Below are 18,393 nucleotides of genomic sequence, written 5' to 3'. Positions count from 1 at the left end.
ACCCATTTGCATTGCTAAGTAAATGAACGTGCTGCAGTCGTTGTCAGATGAAAGGGTTTGTTTAATTCAATTATTTGCTCCTGTTTCATGTTCAAAGGCAGCCATAATTATAAAGCAAGCTGGTTTTGTCCTTTCAATACGACTATACCTTATTGTTTTATGGTTTACAGTTGCTAGTTAAGGTAGTCTAAATTGGAAACTCAAAGCGCGTTTTGTGACGAGCACAGAGTCCTTGGAATTTGTACCTTAAGCAACAGGACTGTATTCTGAAACACTATACAGTTAAACAAAAATATAAAAAAAAGAGAAAAATAAAAATTCGCTTAAGCCTTTGTCATGGTAGCATATGCTGATGTTTGTCTTATATATGGTTTGTTGGCTAACTGGGTGGTTATGTGACTGGGTTGTTGGATTGTTGGTTGGTGGGTGGTTGAGTTGGTTTGCTGCGAGTAACTCATGCATAATTAATCATGTTGTGACGCCGATGTCTTCTCCGTTCGGGGAATGCGCTTGTCAGTTGACATCGTCGCACATTTTTTATCACTGCCAGAGGTAACGTAACGCTTTATTTATCTTGTTGCTTACACGACCGGTCCCAAACCCCGCCATCGTTTGCTATCGCTATAATACAGAAATCTCAGACACGTTTCCGGGCGGAGCAATCCACCCTCCCCCGGCACTCGTCATGTTAATGTCAAGTAGGTGCTGTGCACGTTCTGTGACGATAATTGTTGACGTATATCACAAAAAGGAATAAAAAAAAGTATGTAGAGAATACAGAATATAAAAATATACAAATACACTACGCTGAATAGGGCTAGGAATCAGTGATGGGGAGCTGTTAACGCAAATTGCCTTCAAATGGGTCCTGAATGTTGATGTGGCAACCTTAGCAGTTTTTTTTTTGCCTAACAGCACCAACATTTTTTCTTGACAACACTGTGGTCTTTGAGCTCGCGTAATTGAAATAAATACCTCACCCATGTCGGGATTGCGAGGCCGGGCTTTATATTTATTTTTCTTTAACGCACTTGACAACGAACCCATTATTTTTATTGACGCCAGGGTTTTTCTACTATATCTAAATAATATTTTAATGGATGCGGAAAGGCATTTCCTTGAATTTTAATTTCAGTGGAGGCGTCCATTTCGTGGATTCATCCATTATTGGACATTAGAAAGTCATGAAAACAGCGAAGTGCTTCTGTTTATGCCGTCCACTTATTAAGTCGTGCGTTAAGCTTTAATTGTATTCAACTGCAATGCTTGAAGTTTTTAATACAATTACGTAACCGCTTATTGTTTTGCAACAATAAATTATAAGCGACGACACATCTATTTTTTTGATATAACACATTTAATACTCAAAACGTTTTTCGTTTTTGAATTTTTCTCGTTTAGCGCGCTTGCGTCGCAACAATCGTTCGTTAAATGTGTATCGATATTTGTTTTGACATGCGCACAGTCATCGATACCCGAACAGCTGTCGGCTGCGTGTATGTACTCATACAATATGGCGTTGTTTTGTAAAAATTAATAAATGTTTGGGTCTGCTGCTGAAGCGTCATGAAAAATCAAAAATTATAATTAAAGAGCTAATCATCAGTTTCAAGCAAAAGTAAGTTAGCGAACAGAGAAAAGGAGCGCAATCGTTTTATTGCTGTGAGAGAGGGAAAGAGAGAGAAAAACAGAAATTTTCACATTGAGCTGGTCGCTGGGGCCGGCGTAATTCTTGAAGCGCCAAAAATCACGAAGCAACATAAAATATGGAAGAGGAAATAACGGCTGCCGCAACCACAAATGGAGTGGCCACAAACGGCAAGGAAACCGCAATAGAGTTGGAGGCGGCGCAGACAACTTCCTCCCCAAATGTGTGGGATGCAAACAACGCTGTTGAACAAGAAGAAGAAGAAGCAGCATCAGCACCAACAGCAGCAGCAGCAGATGCTGCCGATATTGATGTTTACATTGAGGAGGTGCGTTGCGAGTGGGAGGGGCTTAAGAAACAGAAACAACTTAACACGCATAACATTTTCTAGGGTAACACTGACGCCCATGTCGAACCGCAGGCGGTGGCAGGAGAGGTGGTGGCAGCGGTGGAGGCGGCGGTAGAGGAGGTAGAGGAGGAAATGGGCGAAGCTGAATATCTCGAAGACGAAACGCCTGAGAATGAGTTCGATGACGAAAGAGAACTAAACGAGGTTGAGAACGAAAAAACAGCAAAAACAGCAGCAGCTGTTGACAAGAACAATGCGCAAAATGAGCAGACAAATGAAGAAGAAGCAAAGGATGAAGAAGCAGCAGCAGGAGTGGCCTCAACAGTGACAGCTGAGAAAGAACTAAGTGTGGAAGAGGAAGCACACACAGATGAGAAGGATGCAGCAGAGGAGGGAGAGGCAGATGGCGACGAGGGTGAAGCAGATGGCGAAGAGGAAGAAGATCTGGAGGATGAGGAGGAGGAGGAGGAGGAAGATGAGGGAGAACTCATCACTGGGGACGATGCACAGGCAGAGCTTGGCACAGCAGGAGATCAATCAGAAGAAGCGAATGCCCGAGCACGATCTGGTGCCCGCAACCAGGAGGAGCAGGTGGATGAGAATCAGTGTCGTGTGTGCACAACCAAGGAGCAGCTAGTTAGCCTCTTCACGAAGACAGGCGAGACAAACAGCACACCGGCTGACATGCTTGTGCTCATTTGCCCCAGTGTGTCGATAGCGCCCAAAGACTTCATGCCGCAGTTCATATGCAACAGCTGCTTGGTTAGTCTCACCGTTGCCATAAAGTTGCGCAAACAACTGGAAACCACCGAGCAGGATCTGCGCAAGCGTTTGTCGCGCAGCAAGAACAAAGTGCGCAGACCACGTGGCTATGTGGTCATAGATGCGCCTGTCTCCGATTCGGCCAGCGACGAGGATGAGGAGGAGCTCAATGACGATGTGGAATTTAAGGTGTCCGATGTTGCGGGCTCCACCAGCGCTGACAGCGACTCTGCCGACTCGGACATTAGCGAGAAACGCAAGCCAGGCCGTCGACGTGGTCGAAAGAAGGGCATGAAACGTGCGTCCGGCTCGAACAATAGCTATGACGAGGATCATCCAAGGAAGAAGAATCGTGTAACATCACCATCCAGCGCCACAGCAGCCAGCCAGGGACCCTTCGAGTGTGACCAGTGCAATTTAAGTTTTCAACGCAAACAATCCTATGTGATGCACCGCAAGATGCATGATTCTCGTCAAGAGTTCCACTGCCAGATATGCAACAAGAAGTTCAAAGTGCGTGGCGCCTACAAGACGCACATGGAACGCCATGCAGCGGAACGTGCCCAGTTCCGTTGCGAGCTGTGCGCCCAGGTCTTTCGGCTGCGTGCCGAGCTCAAGCGGCACATGGCCCTTAGCCATGATGAGCACGGCATTATCTACGAGTGCAAGCGATGCCAGCGCACGTTTCTCACCCAGACGCGACTGCAGCGCCATCAGAGCACTAATTGCAATCGCCATTCGGAGCAGAAAGTGAAACGCCAGAGTATCGAGGGCCATCCAAGCCAGGGCAGGGATCTGTTCAAGTCGGTAGCACCACTGACGACGACCTACTGGAGCGACAGCTTCTCCGACTAAATTTCATGGAATTCAGTCAACACCTAGTTTTAATCAGATTGCAGTTTAATTGTGTAGTAAGAAATGCGGTGCATCTAAAGTAAAATTCAAACTAAAAATGTGTATTAATTGTACACCAATTGACAAAAATCCTTTGTTTCATTTCGTAGGTATTCCCAAATTGGTAATAACTATAGTTAAGGCAGCTTAAAATATATATACAAATTAAATTATGATATTCATTGCATAATATAATAAAATTATAGCCTCGGTTACCGCAGCAAACCAATCCGTATGCTATAATCTCTGATGTAAACAACAAACATTTTCTATGGCCAAATCTCGTATGTATCATTATTTAGACCGATTCCCTGAACTGTATTGAAATAATTACAATTTATGCGTTAATACAAAATACAATATCATTAAGTACACAGTTTATAATGAACAAAAAAAGGCATAGAGGAAGAGAGAGAGAGGGGGGAAAGGGCGCAGCAAATGACTGTTAGCTGGAATTAGGCTTTGATTTGATGCTGTAAAATGAAAACTGAACGTAAATGCAGCAAGGGCATTGTTATGAACTCCATTTACAACATGATAATAACAATAAGCTAGTTGTATAATGTGCGTAATCACAATGCTAACTTAATGCTTGCTGTTAATGCTGCTGCCACTGCTGCTTCTGCTGCCACTGCTGCTGCTGCTGCTGCTGCCACTGCTGCTGCTGCAGCCTTGTGAAACATTTGAAAATGCCATAAGTGCATAACTACCGGGATTATGTTCTCCAAGTTGCTACCCACTTGTGCGTCAGCAGTTGCAGCAGTGCCGCGTAGCGATTGCGGTCCAAATTGGTTACCAGAAAGTGCTCAGCAGAGGTTGCGCTTAACTGATGCTGTTCGTTGGTTGCCACTTTTACCGCACACCAAGCATAAAGTTTTGGGCCCTGTGGCAACCAAAAGTTCTGACTGAAAAGATAGTTTTTGCTTAAATGCAGAAGAAAACTGTTTGTACAAATTTATTTACAAAAGCCAATAACAAATAACGTTGGACATTTTAAGGAATTGAATTCAAAACGAGTGGAAAACTTATTCCTTGCTAGAATTATTTAAATTTTCTGTTGTTGTTTTGTTGTTGTCGCTTTTGCATTCAGACGTGTTGACTATTTTTTCACGTCCAGCTGCCACATCCAGCTGCCAGTTGATCCGGCTGCTGCTGCTTAGAAATGATGGTAAGAGTTGTAGGAATGGTAGGTGGGCAGGTGATAGGACACCGAGGCGACTGGATGATGCGCAATGAGCGGTGCGTGCGCAATAAGTGGAGCGTGCGAAATCAATGGGGCATGGTGGACGACAGCTGGTGCAGCCACGTAATGCGAGTGAGTGACGAGGGGGGCGTGGTAGCCCAGGCCAAGGGAGAGGCCACGCTTAGCCTTGGCAGAGGATTCGATATCCTGTTGCTGTTGCTCCTCGGCGACAGGTGCGGCCACGATGCAAGCAATGCCAGCAATCAACAAAATTAACTATAAAATCCCATTTGCATTTGTTTTTTTTTTTCCCCAAGGAATTTTTCATTTGCAGCAAATGGCACAAGAACATGAAAGAAAATGAGAGAAACAAATTAATTGGCATTAAAATTGGCTTAAAAACTGCAAATCTTTCCATTTAATTTTGCTAAGCAGTAATGCAAATATTTTAATGCATTTTGAAGGCCAACTTTGCTCTTTTCAATTACTGCAAACATTTTTAATGAAATTATCTCAGTTTTTTGTACAAGTCAACATTTTGCAAAAGAGTTTGTCTTTATTATTTCTGAACTTAAGTTAAAGTTTTAAGTTTGACAGTTGCCCTGAGGTATTTACAGAATAAAGCTGATGTCCAACTTACTGTGAATTTCATAATGAATTTTCTTTTTTCGCCTTTGGCTTCTACGCACTGCACACTGCACGTTGTCTAACTTTGAACTAACGATGTTTGCAGCCAGAATCTGTTTATTTATACAGTGTTTTTCTGGTGCGTAAACTGCCAAGAAACTCACTCAAAACTAAGTCAAACGCACTCATTAGGCAAAGCTATTTACACGCCAAAAATGACAACAACAAATAATGAAAAGCAACAACAGCAACAACAACAGCAAAACTGCAACAAATAAGAAAAACTCTATCGAAAAACACGCACATTGGCTGTAAGTATGCCCACATCAAGTCCAAAAATTATACCAAACAAGTTGCGGCTTGCCACAAAGTGTGTGCGTGCGTGTGTGTGTGTGTGTGTGTGGCAGTGCTGCTGCATTGATCTGACAATCGACGGACACTCAGTCAGACGCATAAATTGAATTTGGTTTATAATTGGAATATTTATTTTTTGAAATACAGCACAAATCACTCACGCTGAGTGCCTACTTTGTCCGCAACGCATAAAATTATTTGTAATGGATATGGATTGTAAAGTGTTCGTTATTTATAATGCAATCATAACAGTAGTAAACATGACTAAATATTAACAATGTATAATTTATATAGTTAAATAAATAAATTGAGAAACTGACTCTGAATGCTCAATTCAACAGCCACAATTAATGCTTTTAGTAGCCAAAATTGAATGCTTGTTGTAAGCTGTGCTTTTATCAAGAATTGTTATTTTCAATCTGAAATTTATCGAACATGAAATCGTTATGCACAGCTTTAAGTTGAATATTTCATGCAGGCAGCCGCAATTTGTCATTTAAGCATTGAATACATTTGTTTATTCACATTTTTCAAACCATTCACTGTGTAAAGGCCTTCAATAAGTATTGCAATATATATATACGAGTATATGTATAAAACCATTTGATAAATTCGCACAATAAATATATATTCAATTCCATTTCTGACTTCAATCTGTGCAAATTGCACAGACATTTGCCCGGCTGGGAAAAACAGGCAGCAACAAATGGTTAGCTCTTTTTCTTCTCAATTTGGCATACTCAAATTGAATTCCAAATAGCAAAATTCTTTTTGTGCCTTTGGGGAAAATTGTGGGCTGGGCGACACCCAAGTTTGACATGCGTAAGCCAACTTCAGTTCAGTTCAGTTCAGTTTTAGTTCTCACATGAAAAGCACTTGAGTGTAATTACATTTTAATGGCCAGCATCGTTAAGGCAATTGACGCTGCGGGACTGCTGGGATATATGAGCATCTTCCTGATAACAAAACGCTCCTCGAACGACGCTCTTACTTCAGTTATGGTTCAGAGCAACAAAAAAAAAATTCTAAGTGTGTTTGTGTGTGTGTGCGTAACAGAACATTAATTAACAGCACCATTGCCAGTGGCAACAACAAATGTTTATCTAAAGTTGTCAGTTGGCGCCATTTGTTGTGCGAGTGTGTGCGTGTGTATGTGTGTGTGTGTGTGCCTCGCACTATGTGGGGTTTTTTCAATTGCGTAACGCTACCTGGTTTTTCCATTTCCCGCCGGAACTTCCAAAAAAACTTAACATTCGCCTGACAAAGAGCAATAAGCAAACTGAATATATCTCGTTGGTTTTTGTGGAAAAGCAAAGCTATTCACATATATTAAAGAGGATAATGATTAAAGTAATAATGCTCGATTCGTAATCAGAGCATGTCTCCAGTTAAATCTGATGATTTGATTACTTTGCTGCGATGAACATTGAAGTTTTCCTTTGTTTTTTGCAATTGAAGCTGTGAACTTTAATAGCTTTGTTTTTTGTATTTTTCTTATACGTATTTTATAAGCATAAAATTGTGAATTTAATGCACATTTAATATTTACGCCCATTGAAGCAAATTATTGAAAAAGCTTGTTGAATAAATACAAATTATTGAGCAGCTCACAGAAATACAAAATGTTTGATATATTCTTTCGCTGTTTGCTGCAGCAACAATTTTCTTGTTGTTTGTTGTTGACGTCTGGCATATCCATCAAAATCAAATGATTTGACAACCTAACACATGTATATATATATATGTATATATATTGAGAAGTTGATGCAGGCCCAGTTTATGTGTGTTTTCGCTGTTGGCAGTTGGCAGTTGGCGGCTGTTGTGTGGCAATCATCGGACAGACGGATAGTCGGACAGTCGGACAGTCGGAGGCAGCGGAGGCAGAGTTACTCAAAATAAAATTTGAATTGCAATTGCGCAAACGGTGAACAGGATTTTGATGTCTGGCCCCCTGGACCTGCACCCGGACCCATTAGCCAAATGCAACACCTTCGTTGACATGCTGAACATTTGGGTCGAGACTTTGATTTGCCAACTTACCAAATTTGACTGATTTACGATGTCGCCCAAATGTTTATCACACCGAAATGTTGCAGCTGCATCTAGTATATGTCGTTAGCCAATTAACTGCTACGCCCAGTTCACTGGCAACGGCGACAGGTGTGTTCTGGTTAATTATACACTGGCAACAGAGTCTCGTCTAACTTTGATATTCAATGTGCTTTACGCATTTATGTGCTTGAATAGCAAGCGCATTTCATATTCGGTGTTTCAGCTGACTTTCATCCATTTTATTTGCCACATTAATTTTTCGATCAATTATCGTTGTTGGCCAGCTTGGTCGGGCTGTTGCTTGTTATTGCCATCGTTGATGTTGCTCTCAATGCGGTTTGGGATTTGGAAATTACTGTGGCCTGCAATTGAACATAAAGAGAGCCGTTTATATTCTGGCAGCAGGTTGCACAACTCAACAGTAAATGTGGCATCTGCCGTTGGCCATTTAATTGGCCAGCCGGCCACAAATGATGCACACAGCTCTCAATTTTATGGCATGATTTGTGGCATGGCCATTACATGACTAATGAAAAGGAACTCTTGTTGTATAACTGTTTTTATTTTGTGATCTGAAGTGCATGCTCTCAAATACACATAATTTTCAGCGCAATATTGATAGACTTATTGCGTGAGTTTGGGTTTGAGTTTTTGTTACCGGCTTAGTTTTTGTTAACTGGTTCTCCACACGCTAATTGCGTCCCTTGTGCCCGCTTTGAGTATTTATTTTGCAGTCTGTCACGTAATTTTATAAGATACGTATCTATGACAAATAAGTTGAACTCTGTACACGGTATTTGCTTAATTGCGATAATGAACCTGTCAATACATTAATTACTTGTATCTTTTCACGCGTTGCAGCAACATTTGACTGGTCAGCATGATTTAAAGGAAAACCAAAAGTTATACGAAGAAAATAGAATTCGAAACAATGCAGGATATAAATATGGCACAATCGCATCTGGACGCACAGGTGAGTCTGAATGAGACGCTGCTCAAGGATCTGGAGATCACGAGCAGTGACATTCAGGACTTTGTGAAGCTACTCTTCGATTTGCAAAAGAAGAACCACTCACAACAGGACGAGTGTCAGGGCTACTGTCGAGGCGAAATCTACACCTGGCTGCGAGCTTACAACGGCATTCATGGCTATTTATCCCTGTTGGTAAGTTCCCCAAAGATAAGCAAATGTGCCAGCTTGTAGCTCATTAGGCATACTGTGTGTGAGTGTGACTGTGACTGTGTCTGTGTCTGTGCTGCAGACAGAGTGCTAATTATGCTGATGTCGTCGTGTCACTAGCGAAGACATTTTTCACCTTACATCACCCACCCACTGCTGGGACCAAGCAAAATTAATGAAAGTCCCGTCAAAATGTCAGGGAATGTTGCGCAAGTGAAACCGAAAGGGTTCTTTCCATTGTCCGCTTGTGAATTTGTGCGCTCCCCTACACTTTTGAACTTTGGCCGTTTCCTTTTGCAAGGCGGAGAAAACCGATTAAATAAATTAGTGTGTATACATAATTCATAAGCTTTGGCCCAAAACAAGGGCACAAACATTTAACAGCAAAGGGGATTTACCAATTAGTTGTCTTTAAAGATATCAAACCAAAATGGTCGAAGAAAAAAAAAAAACAATAAAAAGTTGTTAAATAACAATGGCAAAGGCCAAAAAGCTGCAACAGATTAAATGCTCTTTTTGCTGGCAGTTTAAATCTGAAAAACAACATATTAAAGCACAAATATTTAAAGCATTCTGCTTGACAATGACATGTTAAACTATCTGAATTTAATATATAAATTCTTTGTTTTAATGGCAATTCAACAAAATACAGATAGACAAGGGGTGGCCACTGATGTTTGCTGCAGATTTAAAATATAAATCTCATATTTATCATGTGGCTGAGTCATGAATAAAACATTTCACAAAAGGTGTGTGAAATGAATGGGTTGCCTATGTGTGTGTGTGGGTGGGTGTTAAAAATGAATTTTGCATCAGTTTGGGTCCTTCAATCTATCCTGGTCAGCTGAGCTGGGTTTTGTTTATGGTTGTGCAATGTGTTGATGTTGTTGTTTGAGCTATTGCCACTTTCGCTTACACAATTTTTACCCTTACAGATTTGCATATTTGGCACAATAGCCAACATTTTGAATATAATGGTGTTGACCAGAAAAGAAATGGCCAAGGCGCCCATTAACAATATATTGAAATGGCTGGCCGTCGCTGATATGTTTGTCATGCTGGAATATATACCGTATACCACATATCAGTACATCTATATGAAGCCAGGTGAGCACATTGTCCATATTCCGATATTTATTTAGGCAGTTATTTATTTAAATATATTGGCATTTTGGCAGGCGAAAAGGACTTGAGCTATGCTTGGGCTGTGTACTTGCTGGTCCATATGCATTTCACACAGATTCTGCACACAATCTCGATTGGTTTGACTGTGACCTTGGCTGTCTGGCGTTATGTGGCAATAAGGTGAGTGCCACTCAGCGTTGGTGCCACTCTGCATGACACCTGTAATGGGAAAAATTCTACTTAACTGGCGCTTATACTCTGAATAACACGGCGGCAATGTGGCTTCTCTTTTTTTCTTCTTCTTTCTGTTTTCTGTTATATAGCAAACTGTTTCCATCTCTTATCCACAGACATCCAAACGGGAGCTGTGCCAATTTTCTGCTAGCACATTCCAGAGAGGCGATCCTCTTCCCCTTCATCATTTCACCCATCCTCTGTCTGCCCACGTACTTTGTGTTCAAGGTGCGCGAGACACTCGAGGTGGACACCAGAGAGCACGAGGCCATGTACCATGTGTATTTTGACGTGGACTCGATGCTCTTCAGGTGAGCGAGGAGCTTATCCTGCCATCCGTTTAGCAGACAGCTGACAGCTCCACTCTCTTCTTTTTCCATTTTTTTGTTTAGATTTAACTTCTGGATACATTCCGTGATTATTAAACTGTTGCCCTGCTGCATTCTGACCGTCATCAGTCTCGTCCTCATGCATGTCCTGTGCGAGGCCTCGCGCCGCCGTCTCAAGCTCAAGGACTACAACAATCCGACCAAATATGCCATACAATTTAATCTAAGCGAGGCCAAATCGAGGCGGTAAGTGTAACTCTTATTGATTTTCATTTTAATAATGGACACTCTGCTGATTCTTCTGCCATTTTCATTTGATTAACTTCCGGTCAGTTCTTTAATTTATTTGGAATTTAAATGCCCTTCCTTTGCGCCTAGGCCGCCTCGCTGTGATCGACGCAATGATCGGACAACGCTCCTGCTGGTTGCTGTCCTGGTGCTGTTTCTGGTGACGGAGTTTCCACAGGGACTGCTGGGTCTGTTGTCGGGCGTGCTGGAGAAGTGCTTCTTTGCCCACTGCTATCCGCCGTTTGGCGAACTGATGGATCTGTTGGCGCTGATAAATGCGGCCGTTGGCTTTGTGCTCTACGGTCTCATGTCCAAGCAGTTCCGCACCACATTCAGATCGTTGTTCTTCAAGCGGCACTTTGGCAGCAGCGAGATGACGCGCCTCACCCGTGTCACCACCACTTGTGTCTAGGATCAAAGGCCGTGGCGTCCTAGACGTCGAAGGGAGACAGAGGAGGAGGATGCAGACGCGGAGGTGGAGGCGGAGACGAGCTTCATGCTGAGTGGTTGGGAGAATGGGTGAAATCTGGGTGAAGGCATCTCAAAGATGAATTGAATTTCTAAAACGATAACTTTCAAAAAGTTGAACTGAAACTGTGAGCAGCGCATAATAAACGGTTGCTGAACTGTGACTCGGTGAATCGGCCGAGAGCCAACAATTATGAAGTAGGGTATTAAGTGCCATTTCTATTTAGCAGACACATAATTTGAGATTTAGTGCGACTAGTGCGACATTTAAATTTGCCGTGTGGTCTATGAGCATAATTAGTATTAACTTGTAAAACTGTTCCTTAGGCTGATTTGCACACAATTCAAATATTTACCAAATATTTATATATTTAAACTGTAAATTGATCTATTTATGATTAATATGCCATCTGAGATAGGGAAGGAACACCAGCGTTTATTAACTTTAATTATTCTATAAGAGTTGAATACAATTTGTACGCATTCAATTTGCACACATTCAAATCAAATTAGGTATGTGAAAAATAACAAACAACTAAATTGAATTTGAAATCGAGATTTCAACTGAAAAGGGAAATGCGACAAGAGAATAAAAAGCCGACGAGCCCCAAAGCTTCTTTGTTCTCTTGTCCATTTCAAACTTGACCTTTGATAATATTCAACAGATAATAATTCATTAAATATGCACACAAAACATACATCTATATAAATATCTATATTATAATTAAGTTAAGAGAGTGCCGCTAATGGATTTTCATTGGCTTCAACTATTGTTTAATGCTATTCGAGTAAACTGATTTTTAATTGACTTTGAGCAAGTTCAAATAAATGTTCGATGTGAGTTAAGCAGATGTTGTTCTTGTTTTTATTGTTCCCCTTCCTCCCGTCCTGTGGAATACTCAGTTCTCGCTGACAACGGCATTCACCTCCAGCGGCATCTCCTCCTGCAAGGCCGCCGGCTCCAGCTCCAGCTGCTGCCCCTGTTCCACTCCAGTTACAGCGCCATCTCGAGCAGCATCCGCCCCATCTCCCAGTATGCCATGGCTGTGTGTTGACATGCGTAGTAGCGATTTCAATTTGGTTGCCTGGAATTTAAACTGGCAGAGAACAACGCATAAGCACTATGTGTCTAAGCCGCTCGAGCAAACAACGATTCACAAATCCACATTAGTAAACAATAATCTAGATTAAAATTTGGGAGTTTGCTTTTGGGTAAACTTTGTGAAATTTGGCAGGATACTTAGTGACCGCCTTGTTTACATATACCCATAAAAAAATGAGTGTGTGGCAAGTAGCCACTCAATAAATGCTCAGTGTGTGGCATGCAATCTGGTTAATGGCATTTATATAGCCTGGACTCATTAAAAATGGATAAAAATGGTAAAAAGGGTGCCAAAGTATGTGGCAGACAGAAGGAAGCCTCTACATATATATATATATATATATATATATATTCTTGATCAGCATCAATAGGCGATTCGATCTAGTCATGAACAAGCGGATCTGCGAGACTTTAAGACTAGTTATGCAAATATTTAATATAAGTTCATTTTGTTTTATCGATAACTCTCGCCCTTTAGCGAATATCGATCTTTATCGATTGTTGACACCATTAAAAGCCCCAATTTTAAAGGTATCACTTGCCAATTAGTCCAATTATAATCTGTGTTTTAATTGCTTTAAAGGGTTGAGGGTATCTTCTAGTCGATATCTCTCTACTAGATCATTCTTACTTAACACAATTTTTATACAATTTTGCCAACCCTTTTTTTGTTAGTTTGTATTGGGGCCATAGAGGACATGAAAGTGGTTTCATGTTAATGTTGAACAGCCAATTAAAAGTTTTGCATTTACTTTGATTTAATTTTGGGGCTTTAATTTTGCAAATAACACTTTTTGTTGTATTTAACATTTGAGAAGGCTACAGAAATGCGTCGTTTTCAGATTTTTAATCAAATGGTTTGTGGAAACTGGTAGGAACTGCTAATCAGTTGGCACGACCAGCAGCCATTGGGCGCGCTGATAGAACTCACGACTTACTTCGGTGGGCAGCAGCAGGTCCTGGGCATGGCTCATGAATCGATTGTAGTGTTCCGTTGCCAGTGCCAGTCGTCCTGTCTCATAGCAGAAAAGGGCAAAGTTGAGGAATACGAGGGGATGTCGCATGCCACCTTGCTGCCCATTGGCCAGCCGGCAGGCTCGCTCAAGGGCCACAAAAGCATTCTCCAAATCGTCCAACTTGCGCAAACACACTACGACGAAAACAATTCAAATTAGGCGACACACAAATGTGTTCAGTGTTCAGTCCACAAAGTGCCACCTCAATGCTATTGGCAACACTTACAGCCCAGCAGCATGTAGCACTCGGCATTGTCCTTGCGCAGGTTTATGGCTGCGGCCAGCGTGTGAAAGGCGCTCGCATATTGTTCCGCTGCTTGTTGCGACCAGGTCAGCATCGGATGAACAATAAAAAGAAAGTACAAAATAAAAATAGGCATACACAACAATGAATGTTAAAAGCCGTTTGGCCTAGTTATAATGAAAACAGTCCTTGAATTGATTAAATGTTGTTTTTCCTGCTTGTTGCTGTTTTTTATGAAATTTATGAATAGACAACGCTCCCCACCCTGGCCCCTTTTTTATTATTTACCTTTTACTTTTATGGTTGAGGCTAAGGACAAGTCCTTTTAGTGACCCAAAAAGTCTGTGCTTCAAGGATGGGAAATTGACATTTAAATTTTAAGTCTTACAACAGGATTATTTCTACAGATTTAATCTTCAAATATATTATACACTGTCAAAGAACTGCTTGAATAAAACTTTCACATAAAAGGGTATTCTTCTAGTTAAGATTATCCACTGATTGATTGATTTCAATATTTTTCTCTTTTATGTATTCTCTTAGAACTTTCATTTGGAAGGGTATTCAACTGATTTAACTAGTCTAAACTACCCGCTGACTAATCGGCTTGCAATAAATTGCCAACCAATGCAATAATTGCTGCAGCTGTTGCGGCTGCCTGTTATTGTTCTCTGTTCATATTTCATGTTGTAATCCATGTTGGATTGAGTGTGTTTTTTTGGTTCTTGGTTCTACTCACAGGCAATATATATCAGACTTAAATTGTAGAGAGCGTTATAGTTGAGGGGCGATAGCCAAACGGATTTGCGCAGTGATGAAACCGCCTGCAATCGATTGGATTGGATTTCAAGATTTCAAGTTGTTGTATCTGCATATTGAAGTTGGGCCTCTTCAGCTGCTTACCACAATGAACTTTTGCTTCTTGAAAAAGCAGAGGCCAATATTATTCCAGAGCTCAGCAATTTCCGGCTCGGCATCTGCGATTTGGCTGTACTTGCTCAGGGCGCTATCGACATCGTTGCGCGACTGTCAATTTAAATTGTAAATTGTGTGTCAACAGCAGAGCGGATATCTCTAAGCACGTAAAACTTAAAATAAGTCTGCTGCAAATATACTTCAAATTGAATTGAAAATTGCAACTAAAATATGTGTGACAAACTAACAAAAAATGTGCTTAAATTGCGCTTAAAGTTCAATTGAAAAAAGATGTAACTAAATATGCATTATGAATATTTTTGGCTATGTTTTTCCATGTTGACCGTATGAATTAAATTAAATGTGATTTCATGATTCATCCGTCAGTGTACGGAAAGTTGATTTGAAAATATGTAAATGAATATACACGAAAAATTCAATGAATATTTTAGGCTATTGGTTTTCTATGCTGACCATATGAATTAAATTAAATGTCATCGCATGATTTGCGAATAAATGATTTTTGTTGGATTGAAGATATATGAATGCAGATACACAGTTGTGGATATATGTTTAAACTTTAACTCACCTGCAGAATGGCGCCCAGGGCCAGCAGACCTTTGGGGGCACAGTTGCGTTCGATGTTGACCACTTCCGCCAGGCGATCGTAGGCCTTTTGGGTCTCATTAATCTTCAGATACAAAACACTGATTTCTGTGAGCACCTCAGCATTCTCGGGCGTCAGGCTGCAGGCGAAAGTTGTAAAACAAATGAAAATGTTCTAGTCGAGAGAGCTCGACTAGCAGATACCCTGCCACAGATGTTGTATACATTATATTGATTAAAAGACAGATTCTAAAATCAAAGCTTGGTTCGATACAGAAAATCTTTTGTGCTTATCCGATTTTGATCAAATTTGAACAGCTGATTTATGACATCTCAACGTATATTTTGTATAAATTTAATATATATACTTGTGAAATTATGGATCTTATTGCAATCGATATCATATCGATAAGGGAAATTGAGCTCGATTTACGCATGATAAACGAGATCTTCCAAATTCGAATAGTTTCTGAGATGCTTTTGTTAATAGTGACGGATATGGCTAGATCGACTCGGTTGTTCAAGCATATATATATATAGTTTATGAGGTTGAAGATGCTTCCTTCTACATCATACCCCTTTTTACCCGTTTCTAATCCATAATTAAAATGTGCACTCACTGCAAGCATGCCTCCAGGACATCGATGGCCTTCTGGTATTCCTTCTCCTTGCGATACAGCTCGGCCAGCCTCACATAGCTCTCCAGTTTCTTGCCCGTCTGCACGGCCAGCTCGAAGTAGCCCCTGGCCTCCGTCTGCTGCGCGGTGGCCAACTCAAGCTTTGGCTGGCTGGCTGCAGCGCGATAAAGCAGCTCACCCAAATAGTGATAGATCTCGTGATCCTTGCGCGGACTCTGCTGCTCGGCATCGCGGAACACATCCAGTGCCTGGTCAAAGCGACCCATGTTGTAGCTGCAAGAAGATTGGCTAAGTTTTCGATGGATGGTATTCACTCATTGACATACAGAGTGCGTCCGATTTCCTTGAATGTTTCGATGTTGCGCGAGTTGAGCTCGGCAGCTTTTTGGAGGTTTCGCAGCGCCTCAATATTATTGCCATCTTCGCGCTCAATTAAACCCTATGCAGAAGATGGAGCGAGGGACACAATAATTTGAGGTCGCCAAACTTGCCGCACCTGGCCACACCTGCCCACTCACCTGGACAAAGTACAGATACTCGGCATTCAAATGACGATTCAGTTCACGTTCGATGAGACGGCGACAGCGTTCGAATTGGCGACGTGTAAAATAAATGTGAAGCAGCCAGTCAATGTTTGCATCTGTCGGCATTTTGGGTGCTAATTGAAGCAGTCAAAAAGGTCATAGCGACTAGGTCACTTGAAGTAATCCTCGCAATCCACCCACCTGTTTTAACCACCTCCAGCGAGGGTAGCTGAATGACTGCTCCGTTGCAGTTAATCTGCTCGCTGCCAGCTTCGTACATCAACTCTAGTCCTGTGGCAGCTGGCTGCTGTGTGGCTGGGTGAAAAAAAGCTCTTTGCGAAGTTGGAATAATTGTTGTGGTTTCTGTTTGTTACTGCAACTAGCACTCAGTTGCCATGGCCACAAATTACAGCGTGGGGAGTTTTGCCAAGGGTTGTCAGCGGTTGCTTAGGACTGGATTTCTTTACTTGTTTCCATTTATATATGACCCTGCAGTAAGAACCTCATGAGTATGTTTTGTATATAATCCACGTGTGTTTTTCGAGATGACTTTTTAAAACTGAGAAAGAAATCGTCCTGAATTTTAGAAAGTCGCCCCAAAAACTAGAAAGTTTTTCTGCAAATGCAAATCTTTATTTAAATAATAAAACATTTCTGAATAATTCAAATTAAATTACTGAATTTATAAGCTATCTGAACTGTTTATATATGTGAAATTTTAAAATACTACTATTAAAAAATAAACTAATATAAAAAGTCTGAAATTGTATATATTTCTTCTACATTTTAGAAAATTTAGTGTTTAGATAGACACAATCTTCCGTTTCAGAAATATACTTCCTGTATAATTATATGAGTTATCCATATAAAGCCAAAAGCAAGCAGATTGTCTAAGATTAATGCCGACTTTTTATTCAGAGTGTAGAATATGCAGTGGTAGCTAGATTTGGCTAATCTCCTCCTTAAACAGCAGCTGTTGACTGTTGACTGTTTTGCTACTTATAATCTGCTATTTGGTTTAATACGATTAATGATATTCGTGGCCTCAAATTGGATGGCTTAAAATCAAACTTGACAAAGTAATTAATGCACGTGTTTCTATAAGCCGCTGCTTTGGCCAAAAGTGTCACTGGGCCAAAAACACTTAAATGGTATTCGAACAAATTTGACGCTGTGTATTTTTAATGAGTGGCCAACTTAAGTGTCGACCCCTTTGGAAACCAATTGAAATACAATAAAAACAATCTATAAATGTGATCTGGCAAGGTAAAAAATTTGACAATCAAATTGCAATTGAGACACAACTGAAACTGACAAAATGCACTGTAAACAACTCGCAAGGAGAGACGCCTCCGTCAACACCTTCAACGGCACCCCCTCTTCCCTCCCCTCCTACATCTAGTTCCATTCCTCCTTCCGATGGATAAGGGGTAATCATTCAATTTAAAATCAACACCGCTCAAGTGGCAGGTGGCAAGTGGCAAACTTGCTCAGTTTGTTGGCCATTTGTGGATGTGCAATCAAACTGATCATGATCTACATTAATAATTAATTTACACTCAAATAAAAAATAAGAATAGTAGCTCAGAAATCAAGAGAGAAGCTTACAAATCCCAGTAGAATTCATTGCAAATGTTCGCATCTAAATTTAAATGGCGAAACTAACAGTTATTTGAAGCATACCAAATAATGCATTTGCCGCTTTTTGTCAGTTGTCTAAAATAGTAAATCGAGTACGTGACTCGAGTGCGTTTGTTTAAAGGAAATCCCAAAAATATATCATTTATCATATTAAAAATGCTTCACGCATTGAGTTTTTCTAAAAAACGACAAAATTATTTAAATTAATTTTTTA

General features: G+C 40.8%; 4 protein-coding genes across 4 annotated transcripts in view; 2 read left to right on the top strand and 2 right to left on the bottom strand.

The window, feature by feature from the left end:
* The window catches only part of LOC6559525 (G-protein coupled receptor dmsr-1), a 38,336-nt gene extending 25,994 nt beyond the window's left edge, over positions 1 to 12,342 (top strand). Inside the window, exons 3-8 of the mRNA XM_001986274.3 lie at positions 8,731 to 9,034; positions 9,985 to 10,156; positions 10,228 to 10,354; positions 10,525 to 10,719; positions 10,801 to 10,983; positions 11,116 to 12,342. Coding sequence (XP_001986310.1) covers positions 8,801 to 9,034; positions 9,985 to 10,156; positions 10,228 to 10,354; positions 10,525 to 10,719; positions 10,801 to 10,983; positions 11,116 to 11,437 — 1,233 coding nt within the window. The 5' untranslated portion in view covers positions 8,731 to 8,800 and the 3' untranslated portion in view covers positions 11,438 to 12,342. The remainder of the gene's footprint in view (positions 1 to 8,730; positions 9,035 to 9,984; positions 10,157 to 10,227; positions 10,355 to 10,524; positions 10,720 to 10,800; positions 10,984 to 11,115) is intronic.
* LOC6561135 (uncharacterized zinc finger protein CG2678) lies at positions 1,487 to 3,743 on the top strand. Its single transcript, XM_001986277.2, has 2 exons — positions 1,487 to 1,976; positions 2,040 to 3,743. Exons 1-2 carry the CDS (start codon positions 1,767 to 1,769, stop codon positions 3,612 to 3,614), a joined length of 1,785 nt encoding a protein of 594 aa, XP_001986313.1. The 5' UTR covers positions 1,487 to 1,766; the 3' UTR covers positions 3,615 to 3,743.
* LOC6559537 lies at positions 4,589 to 5,527 on the bottom strand. Its single transcript, XM_032734637.1, has 2 exons — positions 5,477 to 5,527; positions 4,589 to 5,112 (listed from the first exon to the last, which is right to left on the bottom strand). Exons 1-2 carry the CDS (start codon positions 5,486 to 5,488, stop codon positions 4,810 to 4,812), a joined length of 315 nt encoding a protein of 104 aa, XP_032590528.1. The 5' UTR covers positions 5,489 to 5,527; the 3' UTR covers positions 4,589 to 4,809.
* Positions 12,262 to 16,818, bottom strand: LOC6560421 (Bardet-Biedl syndrome 4 protein homolog). Its single transcript, XM_001986273.2, has 10 exons — positions 16,740 to 16,818; positions 16,533 to 16,672; positions 16,341 to 16,453; positions 15,997 to 16,287; positions 15,360 to 15,516; positions 14,759 to 14,881; positions 14,595 to 14,679; positions 13,838 to 13,924; positions 13,534 to 13,745; positions 12,262 to 12,590 (listed from the first exon to the last, which is right to left on the bottom strand). Exons 1-10 carry the CDS (start codon positions 16,816 to 16,818, stop codon positions 12,393 to 12,395), a joined length of 1,485 nt encoding a protein of 494 aa, XP_001986309.1. The 3' UTR covers positions 12,262 to 12,392.
* Between the last annotated feature and the right edge of the window lie 1,575 nt (positions 16,819 to 18,393).

Source organism: Drosophila grimshawi, unplaced genomic scaffold, assembly GCF_018153295.1.
Source record: "Drosophila grimshawi isolate 15287-2541.00 unplaced genomic scaffold, ASM1815329v1 contig_1367, whole genome shotgun sequence".
Lineage (NCBI taxonomy): Eukaryota > Metazoa > Arthropoda > Insecta > Diptera > Drosophilidae > Drosophila > Drosophila grimshawi.
The sequence above is the reverse complement of the archived record's forward strand: the minus strand, read 5'-3'. Positions and strand labels throughout refer to the sequence as shown.